Source organism: Glandiceps talaboti, chromosome 8 (genome assembly GCF_964340395.1).
Source record: "Glandiceps talaboti chromosome 8, keGlaTala1.1, whole genome shotgun sequence".
NCBI lineage: Eukaryota > Metazoa > Hemichordata > Enteropneusta > Spengelidae > Glandiceps > Glandiceps talaboti.
This window is the reverse complement of record NC_135556.1, coordinates 22,968,220-22,992,444: the sequence shown is the minus strand read 5'-3', so window position 1 is coordinate 22,992,444 and position 24,225 is coordinate 22,968,220. Positions and strand designations below refer to the sequence as shown.

The 24,225-nt window shown below is 35.0% G+C and overlaps 3 protein-coding genes across 3 annotated transcripts in view; 2 read left to right on the top strand and 1 right to left on the bottom strand.

Moving 5' to 3' along the window:
- LOC144439390 (uncharacterized) overlaps positions 1-11,003 on the top strand; it is a 122,518-nt gene extending 111,515 nt beyond the window's left edge. Inside the window, exons 6-10 of the mRNA XM_078128677.1 lie at positions 3,784-4,185; positions 4,612-5,616; positions 6,087-6,210; positions 6,942-7,214; positions 7,524-11,003. Of these exons, the coding sequence (XP_077984803.1) occupies positions 3,784-4,185; positions 4,612-5,616; positions 6,087-6,210; positions 6,942-7,214; positions 7,524-7,799 (2,080 nt within the window). The 3' untranslated portion in view covers positions 7,800-11,003. The remainder of the gene's footprint in view (positions 1-3,783; positions 4,186-4,611; positions 5,617-6,086; positions 6,211-6,941; positions 7,215-7,523) is intronic.
- A 1,314-nt stretch (positions 11,004-12,317) lies between these two features.
- On the bottom strand, positions 12,318-17,870 carry LOC144438956 (deoxycytidylate deaminase-like). Its single transcript, XM_078128187.1, has 4 exons — positions 17,796-17,870; positions 17,293-17,428; positions 13,685-13,898; positions 12,318-13,286 (listed from the first exon to the last, which is right to left on the bottom strand). The coding sequence occupies exons 1-4, from the start codon at positions 17,844-17,846 to the stop codon at positions 13,190-13,192; spliced, it is 498 nt and encodes a 165-aa protein (XP_077984313.1). The 5' UTR covers positions 17,847-17,870; the 3' UTR covers positions 12,318-13,189.
- Positions 17,871-18,619: 749 nt separating this feature from the next.
- Positions 18,620-24,225, top strand: part of LOC144438681 (protein KIBRA-like) — a 76,867-nt gene continuing 71,261 nt past the window's right edge. The window contains exon 1 of the mRNA XM_078127824.1: positions 18,620-18,828. Coding sequence (XP_077983950.1) covers positions 18,701-18,828 — 128 coding nt within the window. The 5' untranslated portion in view covers positions 18,620-18,700. The remainder of the gene's footprint in view (positions 18,829-24,225) is intronic.

The window sequence follows — 24,225 nt, the reverse complement described above, 5'->3', positions numbered from 1 at the left end:
TCAGCCTTTGCCTGGTGTATTCCCTGCTAATCTGATTTTGTACAAATCAATAAATCATTTTTTTTTGTTTAAAAAAAAAGAAAGAAATAATATCACCCTCACTTAAAGCAGAGCAGAAATTTCAGCTACAAAGACATAACCAGTGCTCACTGTTTAACTTTTAGATTGTGAAAGTTTAATAAATATCTTGTGTCATTTCCTGTGTGGTTTTATCCATAAAGCCAAGTTCCTCATTCATTGTCAATCTTCCATTCATGTCGACATGTCTTGCTGAAATTTTCCATCCCAAAATTCGCATCATCATAACATGCATAGATTTGTTTGTATGAATCTTTCTTTTGTTGTTGGTGTTGTTGTTGTTGTTGTTGTTGTTGTTGTTGTTGTTGTTGTTGATTTGAGTAGTGAAGACCATGCCAGTATCATATCTTTGTCAGAGCTAAAGAAGGACAACATATTTGATATGTATATCTTTCTTCATCCTTGCCCATGTTACATTATGCAATGTGTTGCAGCTGTGGGTTACTACCCATTAAATAACATTCCCTATCCACTCAGCAGGTTCATCTTTGTGGGGGAATAGCCAAGTTGATATTTTGTTTCCAATTAGCACATTACAATGTCATCATCTCTATAAACACATTCCATCAATTACCACTATGATCTTGATGTTGGCATTGCTATCACATTTGGGTGGTGTTAGGAACTGTGACTTTTCTGATCAAGTATTGGGGCATTGTTTTGTTGAAAGGCGATGAAGAAAAGTGCATGGTCTATCGATCTGTCTCTGTCTGTCTGTCTTGTCTGTCTGTATGTGTGTAAGTACATACGTATGTTGTATGTATGTACATACGTACTGTCGTACATATGTATGTATGTATGAACATGTGTATACATGTATGTATGTATGTACATACATACAAATCTAGTATACAGTTTGGAGATGATGGTTTTGAAAAAAACTAAAGATGTCTAAAGAAGCTGTAATGAGTAGAACAGAAATTGAGGAATGTGATATTTTGAAGGCCATTCCAGTATTTTATGTCATATTGTACAAGAATTATACAAACATATGGCATCTGAGATAAAATATCAAAATACATGCAAGTATCAAGAGAATCCAAAAGACTATAATTCTTGGCTGATATAGTCAAAAAAATTTGCCCAGGATGTATCTCAGACCAACTTTGAACTATGGATGTTATAACACAGATTAAGATTGAAATCAAAACTAAAACACAAATAAAATATTTGTATGTCTACTTTGCGTGTCAATGTAAGGTCACCAGTTGTAGCAAAGTGCATGTATACTAGTCGTCTGTGGGAGAACTTATCAGTCAACCCGATGAGATTACGCTGTGCTATGGTTTTCTCACTAAAGATACTGTATCTGTCATGGGTTCATGCAACCACCACGGCAGTCTGTGTGATTTGTAGCTATCATTTGGCCTTTCAAATTCCTTCTAGAAATTTTCAGTTTTCATACACATAAACAGTTCTAATCCCTGAGAAATGTGACTTGTAGAGCAGATTTTGAATTTAATCTGGGATCCATGCTAAGTATGTAGGGTTAATATTATATTGTAGAACAGCTAGGACAACATAGACTGGGAGCTAAGAACAAATGCAATCAACAGTGTCAGATAATTGAAATGTGTCTGGTTTCTGTGTTTGTGTAGAAATCTGTCAACATCTACAGAGCAAATGACAGTCATATTACAGACTCTGTATGGATTCAAATTAATAAGTGTAAAACACTGTATGGGAAAAATGAAGTATAAAATGAACACCAGAATAGATTGTTTGAAAAAAGTTGCATCTGAAAAACTTAAGGATACTCCACTGTTGTATTACATTCATTGTCAGTGTTTTCATTAAGGTCTGTGAACCATGGTAACAGAAAAAGGAAGTATGGTTAAATTTGCATAGATTTCCTTGTGCCATAATTTTGGTCGGGAACCCTGGTAAAATGCCAGCACCCATTGATCATTAACTGTTGTACCTTCTAGCAGTCAAACCACCGATGCAACACAACAGCACAGTAAACAGGCCAGGAAGACTTGACCAGTCAAAGACTTTGTTTTTCTGGGTCATCAACCCAATTTTATCAGATAATAATTGCGGTCATAAAATGTTAATTGTAAGCATTATAGTTCTTATGATTAGGGTCTTAGCTTTTTATGACCTTGCAGAGTGGTAAGGTCATGGTTGAGGTCAGACAGACACAGTGTCGGAAGATTCACACCGAGAAATTCTCTGGTATTTCTTTGAAGTGACTCAAGTTATCAAGAAGAAGGAACTTGTTTTTATATGATAACTGTGTTTAGTGCATTGAACTATTGAGATAGTGTTGTTATCCTGATATTGTGTGGGAAAACATCTTGTAATACATAAGCCATGTGTTTGGGATAGTTTTAGCCTGTCTTCAGGCATTGGTATTTGTTTCCCTACACTGTTCCTTGGTATCCCTATAGGAATGTGTATGCCATCTTTGTGTAGATATAGTTAGGAGAACGTATGATTTTGATGACAGTTTACTACTCATAAACATTTATGAATATGATGTTAAAATGAAATTAAAGGTTGCCTGTCGCTCAATAAATTATTACATTTCTGTAAGAACATAAACTTACCATACTTGAGATTTCACATTCTATGATTATCATAGTTGTGACTTTACCCTAAGTAGTGAGATTGGTGGGGTTGCTAGCATTGAAAGTACAGACAACTTATCACCATAAATAGTCAGTTTTGATTTACTTTACAATGTATAAGATAGATTATTAATATATGTTATAATTCTAATAGCAAAAATTATTGAGATTGCATATTCTTCATAATTGTAAATAGAACATGCTGAGTCATTTAAAAAAATATATATCACTGCCAGGAATTAGTTTTGAAGTCTGAATACTGAGAATTTAGAAATAAAAACAGAGTATCTATTTAGACTGTGACGTCATCCAAATATTGTCTTTCATCATTCATTAAATCCTATTGCGATAAATAATGATGTGATATGGTTCTTTGTAACCCAGTCTGATGAGGCCATGTTGAAAAACATCGGTAAAACAATGTTTTAAGATGGTACAGTTCGCCTAAGGCCATGATGGATTGTTCAAATATTCTCGGCTAGTGAAACTCATATGTGCCTATAACATGTAATCATTTGTAAGTTTGTACTGTAGTGTGTCTATGTATCTGATTGGCACTGAGTCCAACCTTGTGAGTGATAAATGGAGTAAAAGTCAAAATAATCTTGTCTTAGCACAAACCAACCCTAAAATTACAGTCTTCTTCATTTGCTTGAGTGCCAAGAAAGGTTGGGATAAACAAGTGATGAATGGGTTGGAGTAAACAGGATACCAGTGTGTTTTAATCTTGTCAATACTAATTTGGTGTCGATTTGTTTTTGAGTGCTATGAATCTGGTAAAAGGAGGTATGCAGGTAAAAGTGAAGTGTATGTCCACTGTGCTCATCTCACTACAGCATACAATATATTATTGTCAAAAAACACAGTGTGAATTTTTATATCTTTCCCATATGACATTATTGACTGATTTGACCTCCAAAGTGGTATACCATTATCATTGATAAACTTCTGTGTGGTATACATGTCAATGGATAGGTTTTTCAATGTCGTATACACAGATTGTTGTAACTCAATCCAAACTGTATCTCCATATGTTCTGAGAACAAGGGAAGGAAGACAAGCCCATTGTGTTAATTTTAGTTGTGGAGTGAATATATATATAACACAGACAATCTTGTCCTTATCATTGCAGTTCGGAGACCAGTAGTGACGAGTCTGATACAGAGACAACTGAGAAAGATTTACTCTCAGCAACAGATCAGCTTTATACTGTCAAAAACCAACAGACAATCTCACCAAGTGCTAGACGGTTAAGAGAGAAACGGTCAATAGAGTTTCGGTACAAGACAACGGATAGCTTTATTCTGCCTTCACCACCTGGGTCACCGAGTGTTGATGAGTTAGACTCACAGGACGAGTCTGAATTCCCACCTCCTCCACATATAGGATCTATTGAAGAACTTGAACCAACAGAAGACACAATGCTACAAACACAGCCAGTAGCAGACCACAAAACTCCTCTGAGAGATAACAGTACTAACTTTTTGAAGAAAATTGAGAAAGAAATAACCATGCATCCACAGACTACATTGATGTAAGTATAAAACGCTTGAAAATACATTTTCAGTACTTCAATCTATTCCTTTCCATCTTAGCTTGAAAAATTAGTTTACAAATCAATGTAATTTTTAGTAAGCATATACTGAAGTGAAATTTGTTTTATTTCAGCAATATTTAATGAAATCATACTTTATACACACATTTATAATGTTAGAATCTCAGGAACACAAAACTAAAGAAAACCTGGTACAATGTATATTGTTTTAACCCCAACACAACTCACTTGAATGAAGATGACAATGACATTAGTGGTATGATGTTTCAGATTATTACCTGGTTGATATTTTAATATTCAGTGTAAATTTGCCATCATTTGAAAGAGTTGGTTCTCTTGTTTGTTTGTGGTGTTATATTTTTAGTTGAATCCATGAGTAATAGTAAATATTCCTTCATTTTTCAGCCACACTGAGAAAGAAACATACAGGGAATACATGGAGAAAAGGTGCCCCCAGAGAACAGGACCTTTTATGAATTACAATCGCCCCACTCCCGCATCAAGTATGTCCAGTCTGCCTACAACACCAGAGAAAGCAGAATCACCACTCAAGTCAAGATCATTTACCAAATTACCAGTTTCTTCACCAAGTGTGGAACAGAACACCACTACAAGTCTTACTGCCATAACCAGCATGTCCTCATCTAGTACAGTACAAAGTAGTATGACTGTCACACTTAGTAAAAACAAAAATCCTAAATCACCATTTACAAGTCCATTGAAAGATTCCTGGTCACCCGGCAAGCTTAAACCTGCAAAGTCATTAGATACAGTGTTAACGTCTCCACTGAAGTCACCCACGAAAACAGCACCTGGTCGACCATTCAGCCGGATTGCGTCATTTAGCTCGGTTAAAGAAATTAAGAACAAATTCGAAACTAAGGATGAAATCAGTGAAAGAGAGGAAAGAGAAGCCGAGAAACCAGTTCAGGCTTCTCCCATTGACGTACGGACTTCTCCAGTTAATATCCGAAATTCACCTGTTAACATCCAGATTTCACCAGTTAATACCCAGACCTCTCCTCCTGTAAGCATAAAGGAAGATACAGAGCCAACACCAAAGAAAGTGGATGAAGTAACCACGGATCATGTAGATGGGGTAACTAAACAGCCACCTAAAGAAGAACACAAAGAAAAAGAGGAAATCAAAGAAAAAGAACCAAAGAAAGAAAAAGCCAAAACTGCTGAGGAAATAAAAGCAGAGGAGTTAGCTAAAGCTATATGTCATGAATCTAATGACAGAACACTGTCAAATCTATTAGCACCTCAACAGAAAACTACAGAAGACTTCATGAGTGGAATATTCCCTCAGAATACATGTACATCACCACCCAAGAGAAGAAAGAGTTCAAGCAGATTGCTTAACGGTGATATTAAACCTCTTGAAAAGAAAGCAACTCCTCCTAAAAAGTAAGTTCATTATAATTTTTGTTTTTCGTCATGTTTTATTGTATTTTTATTTCAGTCTTTAGCTTACCACATAGAACTAAACTCAATAAAACTCAATAAAACTCACAGTCCAGTTTGACATGTTTATGAACTTTTTCAAGAGGTATTTATGGGGTATATTCTGTGTTTTGTGGAAGAGGAAGACTTGAATTTTTTGTGTAACATGTTTCTCATAGTTAATAGAACACTGCAGTTTAGAATCAGAAATAGAAGTTTAGCATTTCAATCATTTATGATTTATATCAAATGGACAGATGGTAGGAAAATTGACATTTAATATGTTGAATGTATAATTTGGTGATATAATGACATCAAAATGAGAGTGTTTTTGACAGCAAGAAACTGCAGCCTGCATTGACATATGTACATCCAGTGTTCGAAATTTGTAAATATGTAACATCTCACTGGAAAACTTTCCTTTCTACTTACAGAGAAGACCCTAACGTCCTCCGCCATTACTTTGAAACCTCTGTGGTGAAAGCACAGTTACTACAAAACAAAGATGTGGAAGTAGAAGAAATCACAGCTGACAGTGAGGAACTCAATCAGAAGAAGGTATGCTAAATTAAGTGTGGTATTGATTCTGATGTAGCCTGGAGTCATTACTGCTAACTCTAGTCAGATTCAATTCAGTACAAGTTGTGGAAATATATGGCATTTCTCATCGCTGGAATGGTGATAAAAACTAGCGACTGCAGGCATGAAATATATATGGGTAGTCTGAGTTGTACCACCCAAGTATCAGAAATTAAAGTTTACTGGAAACAATTTCCTATGTATTTGCTGGTAATACAAGTATGTTATAACCTTGGGTTCATAGTGTATGTATTTAATATGACTGTACAGTATCAAAATGTCATCACCTGGAACTCAATTTCACTTTAGGATAATTCATGTAATTTTATTGAACAGGGTAAGGTTTCAAGTTTCGTGGATTCAAAAACAAAAAATTCTTGATATATATATTTTGCTGTCTTGACTTATTTAGCAGCCATCCTAAGTAAGTGAAATAGGAGCCCTGATGATTATTTTCAGTTTGTCAGCTGTAGTGGTATTTGGTCTCATTAATTGTATAGGTTTCCGTTCAAGCTAATGTCTCACAGTCACACCAAGGTTTTGAACATATTTAGTTGTACACATTAGTTTGGTCACTTTATGTGGTACAGCTTGGTCCAAATTATCCATGTACTTCTGAGAGAATAGTCCAACATATAGTAGCATTGAGATTCAGAGTGTCCACTGTACTGTCTGCTAACTACATATTGTACATTTTATATCTTTGATAGGAGGAACTTATCGAAAGCATAACTAAGAAACTTGAAGGCCTCAGAGAAGAACAAACGCAACTCCAAATAGAAATGGCTGAAAATGAAGAATTTGGTAAAGGTGTGACCGAAATGGCAAAATCTGTGTGCACTGGTAATGAATTCTCCAAGTATAATTTGTTTGTGGATGAGCTGGATAAAATCATTAATTTGTTACTGGCATTGTCAGGAAGGTTGGCAAGGGCTGAGAATGCTTTGAACAACCTGGAACCAGACTGTGATGAGGAACTCAAGGTGAGTAACTATTGGATGTATGAAATATACCACAGCCAATCACAAGTGAGAAAAAATATCTTAGCCAATCAGGAGAATGCATAATATTTTGTTAAATGTGTCACATATACTACATCCAGTCAGGAGTGGGTTTACAAATATCTTATCCAATCAGGATGTATTTTGTTTTTAACCCCTCCAATAACAATAAATACTTGTCGTGTTAAGCAATACACAACTGTGCTGGAATCTAGCATTTGGAAAAATACAGTTTTAAAAGATCATTTGTCAGATATTATAATGTTTTTCTTGTCTTTTTACATTTTCTAGACATCTCTCACAGAAAAGAGAGATAAACTGAAAACTCAACACGAGGAGGCGAAGAAACTGAAGGAAGGCATCGACAGACGAAATGGCCAAGTAGCCACCTGTCTACGTAAACACCTCAATGACGAGGAGTATGCCGACTTTCAACATTTCGTCACTTTGAAATCAACACATATTATGACATTGCGACAGATTAGTGACAATATTAAACTTGGAGAAGAACAACTTCTGGCATTGCAAGATAGCATGCAAACGGACAAACTTTTCAAGCTGGTGTAAATACATGAAATACGTTTGTTACGAGTGGACTGCCACATGTTTGTGTGAACGATATCGTTATATATATAAATATGTATATCAGCTTTTATGCTGGCAAAAAATGGTGCTTATGTCTTTGGTGGAATATTTGAAGCTGGTATTGTATGTTTGTGGAACCCTTCAATACACGCCCACCTGGCTGAACTTGAAGGCAATGTGCCTTCCGATATGAGAACTCGCATTCTGAACGCATCTCCTTTTTACGGATATACAACTCCGTTTCTATAATGCAAGTGTGATTTGCACGTCATGGCGTCAACACAAGAGACATATTTGAGATACTCTTTAAATGTGAATACATCGCCATTGAGAGTAAATTATTTGTATCAGATATTCAGTTAAAACACCAAAGCATTTTGTCATCTTCTGTATTTGTTTTTTTTAAGAGTACATGATAGACTAGTTAACGAAAAAAAAAGACGAACGAACAGAATAGTCTAGTTAGGCAAAATTATGAATACACAGAATAGTTTAGTTAGGATGAGCTGACTAGCTTAGTCCAGTTAGGCAAATTAGGTAAAACGTGCCAAGTTGCCATATTTACAAGTAGCGTTAGGAAAAAAAGGCTTATGCAGCATTCATTCTGAAGAGCAATGCTATGCAAAAAGCTGTACATGTAGTTTGTCAGACATTTTCTGTCACGACACTATAGGTGTACTTGCCATAAAGTGAAACCTAAATTTAAAATGAACTTTTATTGACTATTTATACCCCTTTGTCATTGATACCTATTGCAGTAAGTTGCCATACAATGTATGGAACAAACTACTGTGCTGTAGGGGAGAGCAGGAGTCAAATGTTGTGCCACTGTAAATAGTTTTGATACACCTGAAAGTCTAATGTGTGCCTTACAAATATTCTGTAAACATTTTTTTTTTTTAAATATTTGCCCAAAAAGCGTGAAATTAAAAAGTAAAGTAATACATTCATGGTGCTTATCACTCAAAGTCAAAATTGACTTATCTTAGTAACTATTATATCAATCCTCACAAAGTATGATCTGATGAAAAAAAAAATTAACTGCAGATTTTATGAGATTTGTCTTTGTGATACAAAGTATTTCTACAAGACAGAGCTAATAATGAGTGTTTTTTGCTAGTTCTAATTATTTGCAAAGCCTGTACTGTATATACCCCAAGTGTTTAGCATTGTGTGGCTTGTGTAGTCATTAGGCCAGTTACTCTACTGTGTTCTGTATATAGAGATACTATATTGTTTTTGATGTGGCTATCTTTTTTTGTAGCACGCATTTTTCGCTGAAATCTGACTTTTTGTACCATTTTGAAGAAAATTTAAATTAAACATGTAAGCTAATTATGATCACAAATGTAATCAGATCTGATAAAGGGTACAGTCCATAATTTATAAACTGTACCTTCATTTTGTCACAGACAGATCTGATGATACTGTAAGATTTAGGAACTAAAATTCAGAATCTAAAGCTATACTGTCCTTGTACATGTATAGTATCTTTGTTTGACTGCTGAGCATTCACACTGCATTAGCTATCAATTTGTAGATGCTGTTTTATCACATTTATACTTCAAACATATATATATATTCAAAATATAAACTAACATATAACAGGAAATAATACATATTCATGAACAATTTGCATATTATGCATAATAATGAGGAATAATTTGCATAAGTGCATATTCATAAGGAATAATTTGTACCAGTGCATATTAGTAAAGAATTATTTGCATCATTGCATATTCATGTAGAGTAATTTGAATAATCCATAACAAACATGAATATGTGCAAGTCAGAAACTGTTCCTGGCAACACCAAATTAAACCTTTGTTTCTTGACAGTAAAAAGAATGCATTAACAAATCAACTCTTAGTATGTAAAGTGAATATTTATCAAGAAATTTCATCCATGATTTAGTTGGATAGCATCTACTAGAGCAGTTTGAAACATCTGTATTTTAATCTTAAAAGATGGATTGTAATAATTCTCAAACTGATGCTGCCAGACTTTGTTTCATTGGTTTTTTTTTTCATTTACACTCAGCCAAACCCGTCAAAAGTGGATTTATATATTTTTTTGCATGGCAACAGTTTAGATCCAATTCATATTAATAGCTCTACATATATGGCTTCAGTGTGAAACTTAGAACTAGTAATTCATTCCTAAGTTTATTTTCTGAGATTATTTGCATGCTTTAAATGTATTAATGCCAAGTAATATTATTATTATTAATATTATTATTATTATTATTTTTCAAAAAGAATTTAGTTTGTATTTTTGTTGTTGTCACCTTTTCTTATCACCCAATCCATACAAAGCTTTATATAGATAGAGTTGGAGCTCTGGTGGTAATGGACATATTGGAAATGGAAATTAAAATGAAATTGACACACACCAATGAAATGTGCATGATTGGTGCCTAGTACGAATAAAAGCTAAATTTGTTGTTTCTGGAATAAGGAGCTGCTCTTCTGTTATTTAATTAATGACCTATTTGTCTGAAATATAACCATGGACTTGTGACAGAGTGAAAACACATGATATATCTGTATATTTTGGCTTTTTGTTTCTTCCAGTATTCTGTTTTCACTGGTTAACTTGTGTGTCAGTATTTATGTAACCCATCTGAACATAGAAACATATATATACATGCTGCATGCCAGCTTTTGGAAGCAGCTGTGATAAAGATCACTATCGAATGATTATTACTCATACCCAATGAACCTTTTAGGGTTGAAAATTATGAAAAACGATGTTTCTGCAGTAATATTTCTGAGTTTGAAATTGTTATCAGAAACATGGTTGGTTGTATAGGTGTTCTTTTTGCATGCTGAAGTCACCGAGAACAATGTATTACTATTAGTTCCATGGAGAAGGCAGCATGTGATAAAAACAAAAGTCACCATGTATGGAACTCGTGGTGGCGCTATACAGCTAAAAACTTTCGGTACATCGATGGGAACTGTTCTTTTGGTAGCTCTCTCTTGAAGAGCATATTACTTATTTTCATTTAATGAAAGTGTTGTATTTGATATATGATGCATGGTTTAGTGCAGTTTTCTCATTGCAAACAAAGTCTGTGTCAGTTAACATTACAGGGTGAACGGTATGTTTTTCATAAAGCTTCATTTCTTGCTGTAGTAATGCAAACATTTTGGAAAGATACATCGCTACATGAAATAAAGCATTTGGCTCTATTTCAATATTAATTTACAGTGTGTCTGTGTGCTTATTAGGTTTACTATTTCAAACTGAGACCCTTGTTGTTTATTGCATCATTTATGAACAAAGACTATTCCACCTCTTACCATCCTACATCAACCCCAGATGTGCTTTTGTGTATTAGTTTATACCCTCACAAAGTTTAACCACAGGGCCAGAGACCCAGGCTTATGTGGTGGTTTTGATTAATAAGAAAATTGTTGACAAGAAAGAAATACATACAAATACCCACAAACATACATTTAACATCATGAATACAGCATGTTGTATAGATAAAATGTATGCAAATTTAACACAGAATGTCTGAATATGAAAAAATAACTACTGAAATATTTTCTGTACAGTTATGACCCCACACCATTAGGACCAACCCCATGTACAAGTAGTTCTAAAAGTAAATTTGGACCTGTATAGCAGTCAGGCTGAGCTTCAGAGACTGAAAAATAAACCCCACAAGATTCCTTTTTTTATTAGCTTTGTTTTCATATAATGTGATAACTAGTAGAGGTTTTGGTCGATTCCCTGGTTAAATAAAAACAAAGGTTTCATGAGATGTGACTGTGAGGGCACCCTTCAAACTGTTGCTCACTTGCAAGACAGCTATTTTAAAGAAATACAAGTTAGTTTCTTGCTTCAGTCACTGAATATTCAGCTAAATTTTCTTCTAAACAAATAGACAATCTTACATTTGTTTGAAATGTTTGAAACCAGAGTAACAATTTTGCTTTCTTTTTGAGGATTGTGACTTCCAAGAAATTTCACATCATGTATTAAATATAAGGAGTCCATGGCTTTCAATTTTGAGAGAGGAAAGCAAACATTCTTTACCATGTATTATTGCTTTGAGATTCAATAACAATACCACTAGAGGGCGCTATTTATTGGGAAATACTAGATTTCAACTTTGTCACTAAGGGAGCTATTAATTTGGAAAGACAAGTTTCAAGTTTGTGTTTAGAACAAAAGTTTAGTTGATGATTAATTCATTTCAAGAGTATAAGATTGCAACACAACTCAGCACAAGTGAGACCACATACTCAAAAACTAACGTACACACACACACACACACACAATGAAATGGCTACCAATTGAGTACATATAAAAGATGAACATCCAACTCTCCAATCAATTATTTCAGTCTTTTGTAAAACAAAATTGTTTATTTACATTGTAGTATCAATTTTCCTCTATCACAGTGAAAATAAAGATAAATGAAATCCTGACCCCCCCCCCCCCCCCATCAAAACTTAAACAGCAGCAAATGTGAACAAATATCATAAATATATAACATATGCATAAAGTGACATAACTAATTCAATATTCTCAACTTATGTCAGTGAAACTGACAAAATGAGGTTTTATAGAGATGGTAAAATGCAAGATCTTTACAAACGTAATATGGGCTTATAGATTTTACACAATATTGTACAGTGATTTCACCTGGTTTTACTCTTTTAAAAGGTTTAACTGGATACAGAAGGCGACAAAGCATAAGTCACTATATGGTGTATGATGGGGACTAAAGAATATTATGAAAGAAAGTCATTGTTAACCATCAACTACACCCAAGTAGAGCGCCCCCAGTGACAGCCTGTGAAAATCCCTGGTGACATATACAGCATTGACTAAACCCAGGCAGAATGGCCCAAGGACTGAGACTGTGAAATACTCTAGTCATTGGTGACATTTGGAGAATTAATTCTACCTGGTTATACTACCCAAAATGAAGGTATTCAACAATCTAATGATGATTCTATAAAGATAGTCAATGGTATTACCAACACCTGTACAATAAACTTATGAAAGAGTTGATGGGTAAGAAACCACATGACTATATCACTACAAGTATGTTCAATCAAAGACACTTTGTTCTTTTTTGAGAATCATGACGAGGAACTATCTATGAATCCTGTCAAGTATGATAGTTTGTATGAAACAAGACATAACTATGAGTTGTCAATTTCAGTTCATTTGTTGTACAACATCATACACAAACCATGGTGTGTATTACAAGTCTCTGCTGTTCAACATGCTGAGCCAAGTGTTATTAATCCAATTCATTCATTTATTTTCCATGTTTGTAACAGGTTCCGTCCATGGTCTGATGTTGGCAGTTGTATACTCAGCTTTGTTGATAACATTTACTATGGTTATTATGGTGAAGCTATTGAATGCAATGGATTCTTGGGAGCAGATGGGTTAATAGAGTCAAAATCTATCATTATTTTCTTCTGTTTGGGTGTAAATTGTCTAGAAGAGAGTGAGAAAGAGAAAATGATAAAGAATTGCTTAAATGTCTGTATTTGATACAGTACATGTAAAACTGGACACTGATAAACACATTACATATTTATGTTACAAGAGCCTTGGTTATCCAGACCCTTGCAGTAAGGCTATCCTTCCAATCATCCCAGATTACATACAAAGATTACCACAGCTATCGGGTACATGCAATCCAGTCTTGGTTCCCTAGACCATTGCAGGAAGACTACCAGATGGTATTACCATGACTACAAATAAACCATGAGTTCATCTGAGTGTGCTCAGTTTTGATTACAAATTGGTTACTGATTCATCAGCAACTTAAAAAAAACTCCCTTACTATTCACCAAGTTGCCACGTCATATAATCCTAACACACATACTAACCTGTATTTGACACCAGAAAGGTCTAACATCCTCCGGGAAGCAGTCATTTCTGGTGTGTCATGATACTTATCAGAAACGAACACTACTTCCTTGATTCCAGACTGGATGACCAGCTTGGCACATTCGTTGCATGGAAACAAAGCTACATACATAGTGCAACCTTTGACATCAGCTGAGTTCTTGTTTAGGATGGCATTGAGCTCAGCATGACATACTGTGAAAGGAAAGAATGAATTTGGGAAATTAACCACATATGAGGTTTAGGCTGAGTGATGTCTGTTAACCGTTACAGTGTATGGTCACCGAATGATGTCTGTTAACCGTTACAGTGTATGGTCACCGAATGATGTCTGTTAACCGTTACAGTGTATGGTCACCGAATGATGTCTGTTAACCGTTACAGTGTATGGTCACCAAGTGATGTCTGTTAACCGTTACAGTGTATGGTCACTGGGTGATGTCTGTTAATGTAACAGTGCATGGTTGCTGCAATTGTGAATGTTTCTATCAATTATTCCTGCCTTTAAGAATACAAGATATAATAATTTCACTACAGTAAAGTGTTCTCACCCCCCCCCCGAAAAAAAATCTTTACATGTATAATTTACATGATGTTGATAAAGATGAGTTGTATGTGTCTTTCACTATGACAATATCTTGAACACAGTACTGTTGACATAATTTTGATATTGAAAGATATTTCTTACTTGTACAAAGTATGCTAGGTTTGTGATACAACACTGTTACACATACTTGTAATACACAGACACATGGTAAAATGTAGAGTTATGCGTCTATAATACTTGACCAGGAATGGTTGCATACTTATTATACATTGGCACTGCTATCATTTTTATGACAAATTTCAATCCAACAAAGGCAATGGCAATGTCTGGAGAGCTAATGTTCTGTTTGGTTGGAGAAACTGATATGATGTTTTTCATAATATTTGTTTATTTATTTTCATCTTACATTGTTGCACTAGTACTTGTTGAAGTACCAGGGGTAGGTAGATTTGTCAACTCAACTGATGAAACCCTATCAGCATGTTGTAAATATATGATTTTGTTGACAGACAAAGTAAATGGTCTATACTTCTTTCATGCCTGTGTTTACATACAGACATCAAGCCAGTGTAACAGGTAAATAGTGATTAATGATTAGTACAGAGGTAATTCTGCATAGCAGAATGATTGAACTATTTCCAGTTAAAGTTTGATGAAGACAAAATTTAAGGAAAAGTATTAAAAAGTTACAGCCACAAGGTCATAATTCAGAAACACTGAATGAATATAATTATATTAAGACAAGTTTTAAACAATTTTCTACTACTTTGAAAGTGAAGATTTTTAAAATGAAAAGACATTCAGGAAAATGAAATTCCTTCCGAGATTTTTTAGCATTTGTAGTTTTTGAAAGTTGATATCAAAATGTAGTACACCTACATACATGTAGGTATATCTATCTCTTTCAAATAAAAAGAGCAAAGAATTTAACCGCTGTCAACCATAGCATGCTGTCTGAGAATTTACCACCAATTATTTCTTGTGTCTATCACTGTGAGTCCCAGCATAAACTACATTCCTCTAAGTATAAACTGACTTCAGTATGACATAGAAAAGCCATTAGTAAGAGTGACAGAAATTCCACTCAGTAAGAATTCCCAAACAGACCAAGGTAAAACCCATGCTGTGTCGTTGGTAGTATGTACTTGAATGCATAGAAAAATCAGAGAAAAATATAGCCTCTTCTTAAGAAAATATTTCTTGACTTTGATGTCAGTATGTATGTGTACTAAAATTTGCATCAATACATGCATTATTTCTTTGGGGTTAGTATCTGCTGTACACTCAAGCACTGCACCTGAGACTTTTAAGAAGCAATTCTAAAAGTTAAGCATTAAACAGTCACAATCAAATATACAGATAAGGAGACGCGTGCGTGCACACACACACACACACACACATGCACGCACGCACATTCAATAAACATGCACACCCACATGTGCCTTCATATTGAAACACGTACATAAAATGAAAGTCAGTTCTATGTGTAACATGAATGTAGACATAAATCTATAAGAGATATTATACAATAGTTATAAGTTATAATGCAATTTTTGTTGTTTTTTGAAAAGCTTTTATAGACCTCTAGTGATAGAGAAGGGAAATCTGGTAAACCTCCCTAAAATCTGATCAATTTTGAAAAAAATCCTCTGTAAAAATTATGACAATTCTATACTTATGTATTTCAACATTTTGTAGTCAATTCATTTCTCAGTGTATTTAGATAATATTAGAGGGTTCATAATGTGTTCTGTAAAACCAGGTCAAAATCTTGCTGTTAGTGTTGTCTATGCTGGCTAAGGTATTTTCCCACGCCATAGCTTCCAACACATCATGTCCCTCATAAATTGACTCATTTTAACTATTGCAGGAATCTTTGCCATAATTTCAGCATACTGACACCAAATGCAGTAACATTCAGGTAAAATAATTTACCCTATAAAGGTACAAAATAGATACAGTGAATAAGATCACAATCTAGGAAGTGACTTTTAAACTGGGCTACATGGAATTTTAATCCTTTCTCTCTCCCAGTACCATAGGAACGTCATTCAACTTGGGATGAGGAGGATTAACTATATAGTCATTGTACCATAGCAACAGTGGTGCCAGTAGTTTTGGTAGTGATAAACAGGTTTCCATAGATACACAATTAACATACTGTAGCAACTAATGGCATGTTGTTCAATCATTGTACTGTTATTGGTGTCTACAGTGTGAGGACAATGCCAAAGATACTACAAACCCTAATATTTTTTCTGACTCTAAAATTGTGTCAATATTTGGTCTGCCAACAAAATTGCAAATTAAGTCAAGCTTGCATTGCATTTGTGTACAATGTAGATATAAAGATATGAAAATTTGTCTTTGACAGCCATTTTCAATAGTTCAGTATTAATAAAGTAAGCTGTGGACTGGTGAACTCACACAGATTTTACCTACATGTAAGAGAACATCATTCTGAAGTATGTGGATAGGAAACCTTGGCCGGAGTTTACGGAGTGACTCGATCATTGTCCTCACAGATATGAATGACTTTCATACAAACTAACTGAACTAAACTAAACTAAACTAAAATGTAAAATTTGAATCTTCTTTATCATATTTGAATATGGTCACATGTTATTTATAAGGATAGCCACAAAGATGAATCTGTCAGTCTTGGTCGCTCTGCCAAAGGGACACACCTAGAAATATTCTCATAACATAATTTGGGTTAACTTGGCCATTTATTGCATTGTGTTCAACTTTCAAATCGGACTGAATGTATTTCAAATTTTGTTTACCACACAATGTCATTTATTAAACTGTACACAAGGTTTGATAATAACTACTTTATACCAATAGTTGGAATAAACAAGCAGAATGTCACATCGGAAGGTTTCTCGCTGGTGATACATGTTCTTGATGTGGAGAGACCTTGTTCAAATATAAGAAGAGAAAGTTTCAAGAATGTGTTTCCTTGTAAGTGCACCAAGACTACAAAATTTAGAAACATAGAAAAGGTTAACCTTTAAACAAGAATGACAGTGAAAACCTCACCATATGGATATTTTGTTTCCAATTTATCATCAGCTGTTCGTCTCCATGGTAATGCATCATCACTACATCCACTTGGCATTCCATTGTAACCAATGCCAACAATTTTCTTCTCACAATTAACAATGCAGGCACCAACCTAAAATAATGTGTACTGTGTTAGATACTGGGACACAAACTAAATTGATATCAATGGATTATCTAAAAGTTACTCTCTGAACACTTATGCACCATCTGCACCATCATTCTTCTTTCAGTAACAGTGTACAGTCTTTTGGATTTCATATATTAATCAGTAACGTGTCATAGAAAGCAGTGTCTGTTTTGTCAACACGGACCGTAGCATGCTCTAACGTGGTGAGTCTGTGCACCCCCCCCCCCCCCGTGGGATGTATCTGTTGCTATAAAATGTGTGAGGTCAACAAGCCTGACGTACACTGCAGATTCTGATATCGATATGCCTGACAATGTGACATGTGTCAGCTGGATGTAAACAATAAGCTCACCTGAGAACTTGGATCTTTACTTCGCTGAGCTGACAAGAACGCCACGGCCATAAAATAATCCTCCCATGTTAGATAGTCAGAACGTTTAGAGTTTAAGTCCTCGTTCCTGTTGTAAAATGTGCAGGGAGTGATTTACGTGTAAAGTGCTATTAAGTATAAACAGTAAACATGTCGTTCGATTCTTGCGAATGACCTTCGTGTGTTCAAAATAACGCCACCTTCTCCACGAAACAACAACCGACAAAAATTAAGTGTTGGATAAATCAGACTTACTTGATCCCGTTGACCGACTTATCTGGCGTTTCACATTCCGATTTATCTGTTAGTTTTGGCCTTTTTGGAGTAGACATTTTTGTACATTCAGCAGTGTGCCACTGGCCACCTTGCAATTTGGCGGGTAAATGACGTCATTAACTTTAACCAATCATAGCATATTTACGGAGTCAAACTATTCCTCGATTTGGATAGATCTCACGGTGCTTTGGACACTGCACTTTAAAAGAGTTCATATTACAACAGTTTTGGTTATTGTTTTAATCACTGTGTACCATTTATTTGTGAATGGACATGTAATTTCATAAAACAAAATTTCTCGCTTATCCACAGCCGGGGAAAGACTTACCTATTCGATAATAGTACAGACCAAATACCAGAGCGGCCCGCCCTAAAAAGCATTGGCAGGGACTGAACATTCCTTCAACATGATTGGTCACAGCATGTAAGATTTAAATATCTATCTGATGAAGTCATAATAGTAGCCGGTATATTACCTATGCAAATGATCTATTATTATGCAGATTAGTAGTTCAGTTGACTTGAGGTTGGCTGGGATCAAATATGGCGAACGTTCATTGTGGATTACTCTGAAATTCAACTTGATTTAATGGAAGGATTGTGTACGAAATATGCCAAGAAATCGTAATGAAGAACTCCCGTTACCAGCTGGTTGGGCGGAAGCGAGAGACTACGACGGGAAAGTGTACTACATCGACCACAACACCAAGCAAACTTCATGGATCGACCCACGAGACAGGTATGCTAGGTCGTACTCCAATATTTATGCCGACTGTTTTCAGAACATAACAGAAATAATTGTGCTAATTTTACTCGAAAAACACTTTATATGAAAGGGATTTAGTACAAATCGAAAATTACTTAGGTTCTAAGCACTATTTGTGGTCTGAAATTTTGTCGATATCGTGACCAGAAGTTCTCTCTCGAGGGTGTAAACATAGGTGGTCAGCAGCTGAACGTTCGCCAGAGCGGTCGGAGATGCGAGGGTAATGTCACACTGTGGTAGGAGTTTCTGTATTTACGCATTGTTGTCATGTTTATTCTTGGTTGTGGCTAGACCAGTGTCGCAAAGATTTCACGACCGTGTGGCTGAAATGTCACATTAAGACACATAGTTATTCATAGGGATGGAAAGTGTAAGTTGGCTCGCCAGCGGTTGAACTGTAATACACATGTACTGTTCTTCCGCGGAAGTTACGTCTGTCGATCGTTTGTTGTCTGGACTGTTGGTATTACTCAAATCTCTGACACCCACTTGCATCCTAAATATTCAAGATATTTTTTGGGTGGAAAAGAGAATACAATTGACTGAATTGCAGGAAGATGATTTGACCTTGTCACGGCTATAAGGCATTTAAAACGATTAGTCTATTCAGCTGAAGAAAAGACGTCCTTTGGCAAATCGATATACCAAATTCTGAGTCCAATGGGTAATAGCGATAGTTTGATGCCTGTACATAAATAGAACCGTTGAACGATGCACTTGTCGAGTCCTTTGCGTAAAATTCCATTTTATAAAGTTAGTCTGGTGTGTGTAAATGCCATGTCATCACTCGTTCCCTACTGTTTTCCACAGAGATACGTGATAAATTCCCAAATCTGGTCAACAAAGATAGCAGCAATTCTACTAGATACGCATCACCATCACGATATAACAAGTGCACCGCCTCTAGCATACTCCCGCAAAGTAGTGTTGTTGTGACAGTGATTACGGGGGCGAACCAGCAACTGTGCTCCCTTTTTTAGCATAAAACAAGACAATCACCTACACGATCGTTTGACAAACGGAAACACATAGATGTAGCCACGGGTCCCGTGGTAATCGTGTTTTGGAAATAATTTAGTAACGGGTTTCCCGGTTTTTCACAACACATGGACGCAGGAGTGAACAAGATACGACGTGTATACCGTATAGCAGGGTGCCAAAAACAAAGGTGTTTAGTTTTGCAACACACTCACAGCTCTGTATTGTAATGTTGAGATTGCTAGTAGTAATAAATAAGTGTGCTAATCCGGACGAAGCATACTAGCCCTTTCATTTCAGGAGTAAGTCCTGCACCAATTTTAATACAACATTTATACAAGTTATACAAATTGTTGAAAAAAAGTTTGATATTGAAATTTGAACATAATTTGCAAGAAAACCACCACTTTGGGTGTAGTTTTTAGTACACTTACGATAATACTTAGTGTATATATTTGTAATTAATCAGTTAAAATATTAAAATTCACCATGTGGATTTTGACTTTATTCATATTGTTTTTCATTTGTAAACATAGCCAGCATGCATGCATACACTGTAATTTTGAACTTCCTCACATTCAAGTTTTATTGTTGTTCTTTTGTCCACAAAGTACTAGTTATTTGTTGGTATCTTTCAAGAGTCTTAAAACTTGACAGCCCTGTATAGTTTTATTCAGGGGTCAACACATTTATCACCCACCTTTAAATAGAACTGATAGTAAAACTGACAAAAAATAATAGAAGAAAGAAATTATTACCTACTGGCCTACTACTAGTGTTTGCTTTTATTTCCAGTACCAAAAAGGGGTAAATATTTACTGATTGAAACAGTAAGTATTTGATATGTCCATTGACAGGTAGACACTTAATGTACATGTAAACTCATTTATTAGATGAACTTGAAAAGTTATTTCTCATAGTTCAGCCCAGGCTTTGGAGGAATTAGTTGAATATCATGATATTTCAGTGTTCTTTGAGATATTCAAAGATTTGATCATTTTTGTGCAGAAATATTATGAAAGTAATTTGATTGAGTTAATGCTGTCAAAATAGTGGTAATCTGTATATTTATCTTTCATTATTAGTCTTTTGAGGAATACAAAGGGCAATTATTGAGATCAATCAATAAGCTCTAATTAGATTGCATAATTGATAAAGTGGAAATTTCTGATCAAACAATCTGTAACTGTTATAGATCTAATCATAGACCCTGATCTAATAGTGGTAGCTTTTATAGTTGTATACTCTGTGTATGTGTCTGTGAACTGACCTCTCTGGTTGGCTACCATTGTGAATTCCCTATACATGTATGCCTATATATCTTATTGGTTTGGTAAATTACATGCTGGTAGTGTCAATTTTTAAACGTTCATATAAAAGCCCTGTACTCTTTATTCATTTGTTATTTGGGTTAACAAGTCATGTCATGCCAACTTTGAACATTTGTGAGGTGAAGGTCTCTATTCCTTTCTAAATGGAAGTTCAATGTCATACAAAACATGGTCTTTCTTTGTGACCTTCCTTCCACCTATTTGTTCAATTGGTACAGCTGCCTCTTCCTGTTGGGTGGTATTTTTTACCAAAAATCGTGCTTACGAATGGAAACTAAATACATCATGTCACTTCTTGAAATATGATCACCATCGTATTAATTAAAAATACTCTTTTGTCTATTATAATACAGAACTATTATTGTAATGGCAAGACATGCACACACATTAAAGGTCAACATGTCATTGCGTGTGTACTATACATTTATGTTATTCTTTATCACATCCTAGTTGACTATTAGATTGAAAAACTGAATTCCTATTTCATACACTGTGGAACGATTTGTTGTCTAGCAATTACAATGTAGCATGCCAGGTTGTCAAGCTAATAGTGTGTGTGTCTTCACTAATTTTCCATAATGAAATAACGTTTCGCTCTCAATGTAAGTCTGTTATGTCAATTGAATGAGATTTGAGAATGATACCAGCAATGTGTAATATAATGTAATGTATTCACCTTGCATTGCCCTTTACATTTTAAGTGATTTTGCAAAGGTTGTTCCCTCACATTGCATATACTGGGTTTCTCCACCAAAATATGATTAATCACAGGACACATTACATTTCAATTTGTAAATGTCCAATACTTCTAGATTGCCCCCTCTGTTTATTGTGTGGGGGGGGAGGAGGTGTGTGGACACCACTTATCCCATGAGTAGCTGTCTCTCCCTAGAATAATCTAAAAATGTGGGAGTGTAGTGGTAACTTGTTTTTTGATGACTTCTCCTATTAGAATGTTATATTTAGCCAGCATGATACCAGTTAACCAAAATAAATATATCTTGTTTTGGTGCATGAGAGACTTCTAATTCAGTTCAAAAACAAGGTTAAGTGTCTAGTATTACAAATCGGCTGTGTTATCTAATTTAGATTACTCCCAGAGGTCTGTCATCCCATAGGGTTAATGCAATTTTGGTGAATGCCTGGTATTCAGTTTGAGATGATCTCACATGTCTAATGCCATCAAAGTGTTGAACCATGTCAAAATTGAAATTATAGAAAAACACATTAGAATATCTTTTTCTTTGCTTGGCAGTTAGTTTATTGATTTAGACATATAGACTCTTGTGGAATGCATGGGAAACTGGTAACATTGGCATTCATGGTAGGGAAGTTATTCCAGCTTGGATGGGACAAATATGAAATTTTGTTGACAGAGGGATGAGATGAAATAACAGTCGGAGTTTGGAGTACCACATATTGGAAATATTTTCCTCACAAACAGCAACAAAAATAGTATCCTTGCACTTGTTGAATTTTGACGCCAATGTTTGGTATTTTCTCACCACTCCTTGTAGTGGAACTTTGCCCACATACAAGCAATGTGAAATATTGGCTTTAGAAGAAGTACTAAAATAATGAAAGAAAAAAAGTCACCCAGAGAACCAGGTGTAGTTTTATACTATAGCATGCAATACACTTAATAGTCTGATGTACTGTAGCTTGTATGCAAAACTACTCATAACTTAATACCTCTGTGCTCATTTATTTACCATGATGTTCCTTCAAATGCTCAGCTTTCTATAAAAGAATTTCAAACATTGTTTAGACAACACTTGTCATTTTCATCTCCACAACCTAAGTATTTAATTTTGTTCTCCCTCACTATGGATTTTGGGATATAACGACAACGAAAGAAACAACAGTTTCCACCTTTCGCCGAAAATTTGATGCCCAAAGTCCTAAAGCGGATCATGTTCATGAAAGTCAAAGAGCAGGCTAGTGCTTTAGGTTTCATATATCAGTGTGATAAAGTTGCATCGGTATGCATCAGTGGTACACTAAAACTACAGGGTGGGTAGGCTGCTAGAATATGATAGTAAAGAAAACAAAATATAAACTGCTGCAGAGAATTGATATATAGTAATGATTCTTATTGTATAATTCTTGTGGAAAATACAGTTTTGAAATATAAATGAGTAGTTTTGCATACAAAACTTTTGATAGTTTGATTTGTAATGTCATTGACAGGCTTGCATACAATGCTACATCATTGTAAATACAACATTTCTGTCAAGAAACATGTTCTCATGCCTTGCTCTTTAATTCTATGGCATTGAAATTTGCTTGTAGCATCTCAAAATGAAATAGACTTGACATGAACATGTTTACAAAAAATATTATTTAATAAAGTATAATCATACATGTACCTGATAATTAGTTTGCCACTGGGATATTTTGAACAGTAAGTTGAAAATTATCTAATTGTGTCTGCATAGTCATGATACAATGTAGTTACCATATGCCACAGTTATTTATTCATGGTTCACACCTCCATGTGAGGAGTAAACACAATCAACACCACCTTCACAAAGCAAGGACTTCCAACAAGTTTATTAATTAATGAAACCAAATAGGTGATAATGAAATCTTGTTTCAACTTGTTGAATTGAATTGTTCTAAATATAATGTCATAGTATGTGGTACAATAGCTGAGAGATAGATTCATTCAGTCATTGAGGCCAATAATACAACTATTCTCTCACCATTGTCAGGTGTGATTTATGATAGTGAGTAAAAAGGACTTGTGACTATAAATGTCATCTTGTTTCACACTGACAGGCCTAGCTAGATGAACAGTGATATAACCCTTACATTGTGTGTGATAGGTAGTTGTATTGTGTCAGTGTTTTTGATAAGGTCTGGGAATGTGATAACAGAAAGGGGCAAGTATTTACCAGACCTAGTACATGTTTGTACAACATATGTGGTAGGGAGCTCATGTAGCAAACCTACGAACTCAAGATAGGTTTGACATACTGTCCTTCACAAAAAATATTTCATGTGTGACAGGTATTGTTTTGGACTGATACAACTTATCAACCAGTGTGACTTGAACAAA

What these genes read in the sequence shown, in the direction of transcription:
- LOC144438956 (XM_078128187.1), bottom strand. Translation starts at nt 17,846, where the DNA reads ATGGCCGTGGCGTTCTTGTCAGCTCAGCGAAGTAAAGATCCAAGTTCT. An exon ending in GGAAACAAAATATCCATATG is followed by an intron (nt 13,899 to 17,292) that starts GTGAGGTTTTCA and finishes TTCCTTTCACAG; the next exon opens with TATGTCATGCTGAGCTCAAT. An exon ending in CTTTCTGGTGTCAAATACAG is followed by an intron (nt 13,287 to 13,684) that starts GTTAGTATGTGT and finishes ACTCTCTTCTAG; the next exon opens with ACAATTTACACCCAAACAGA.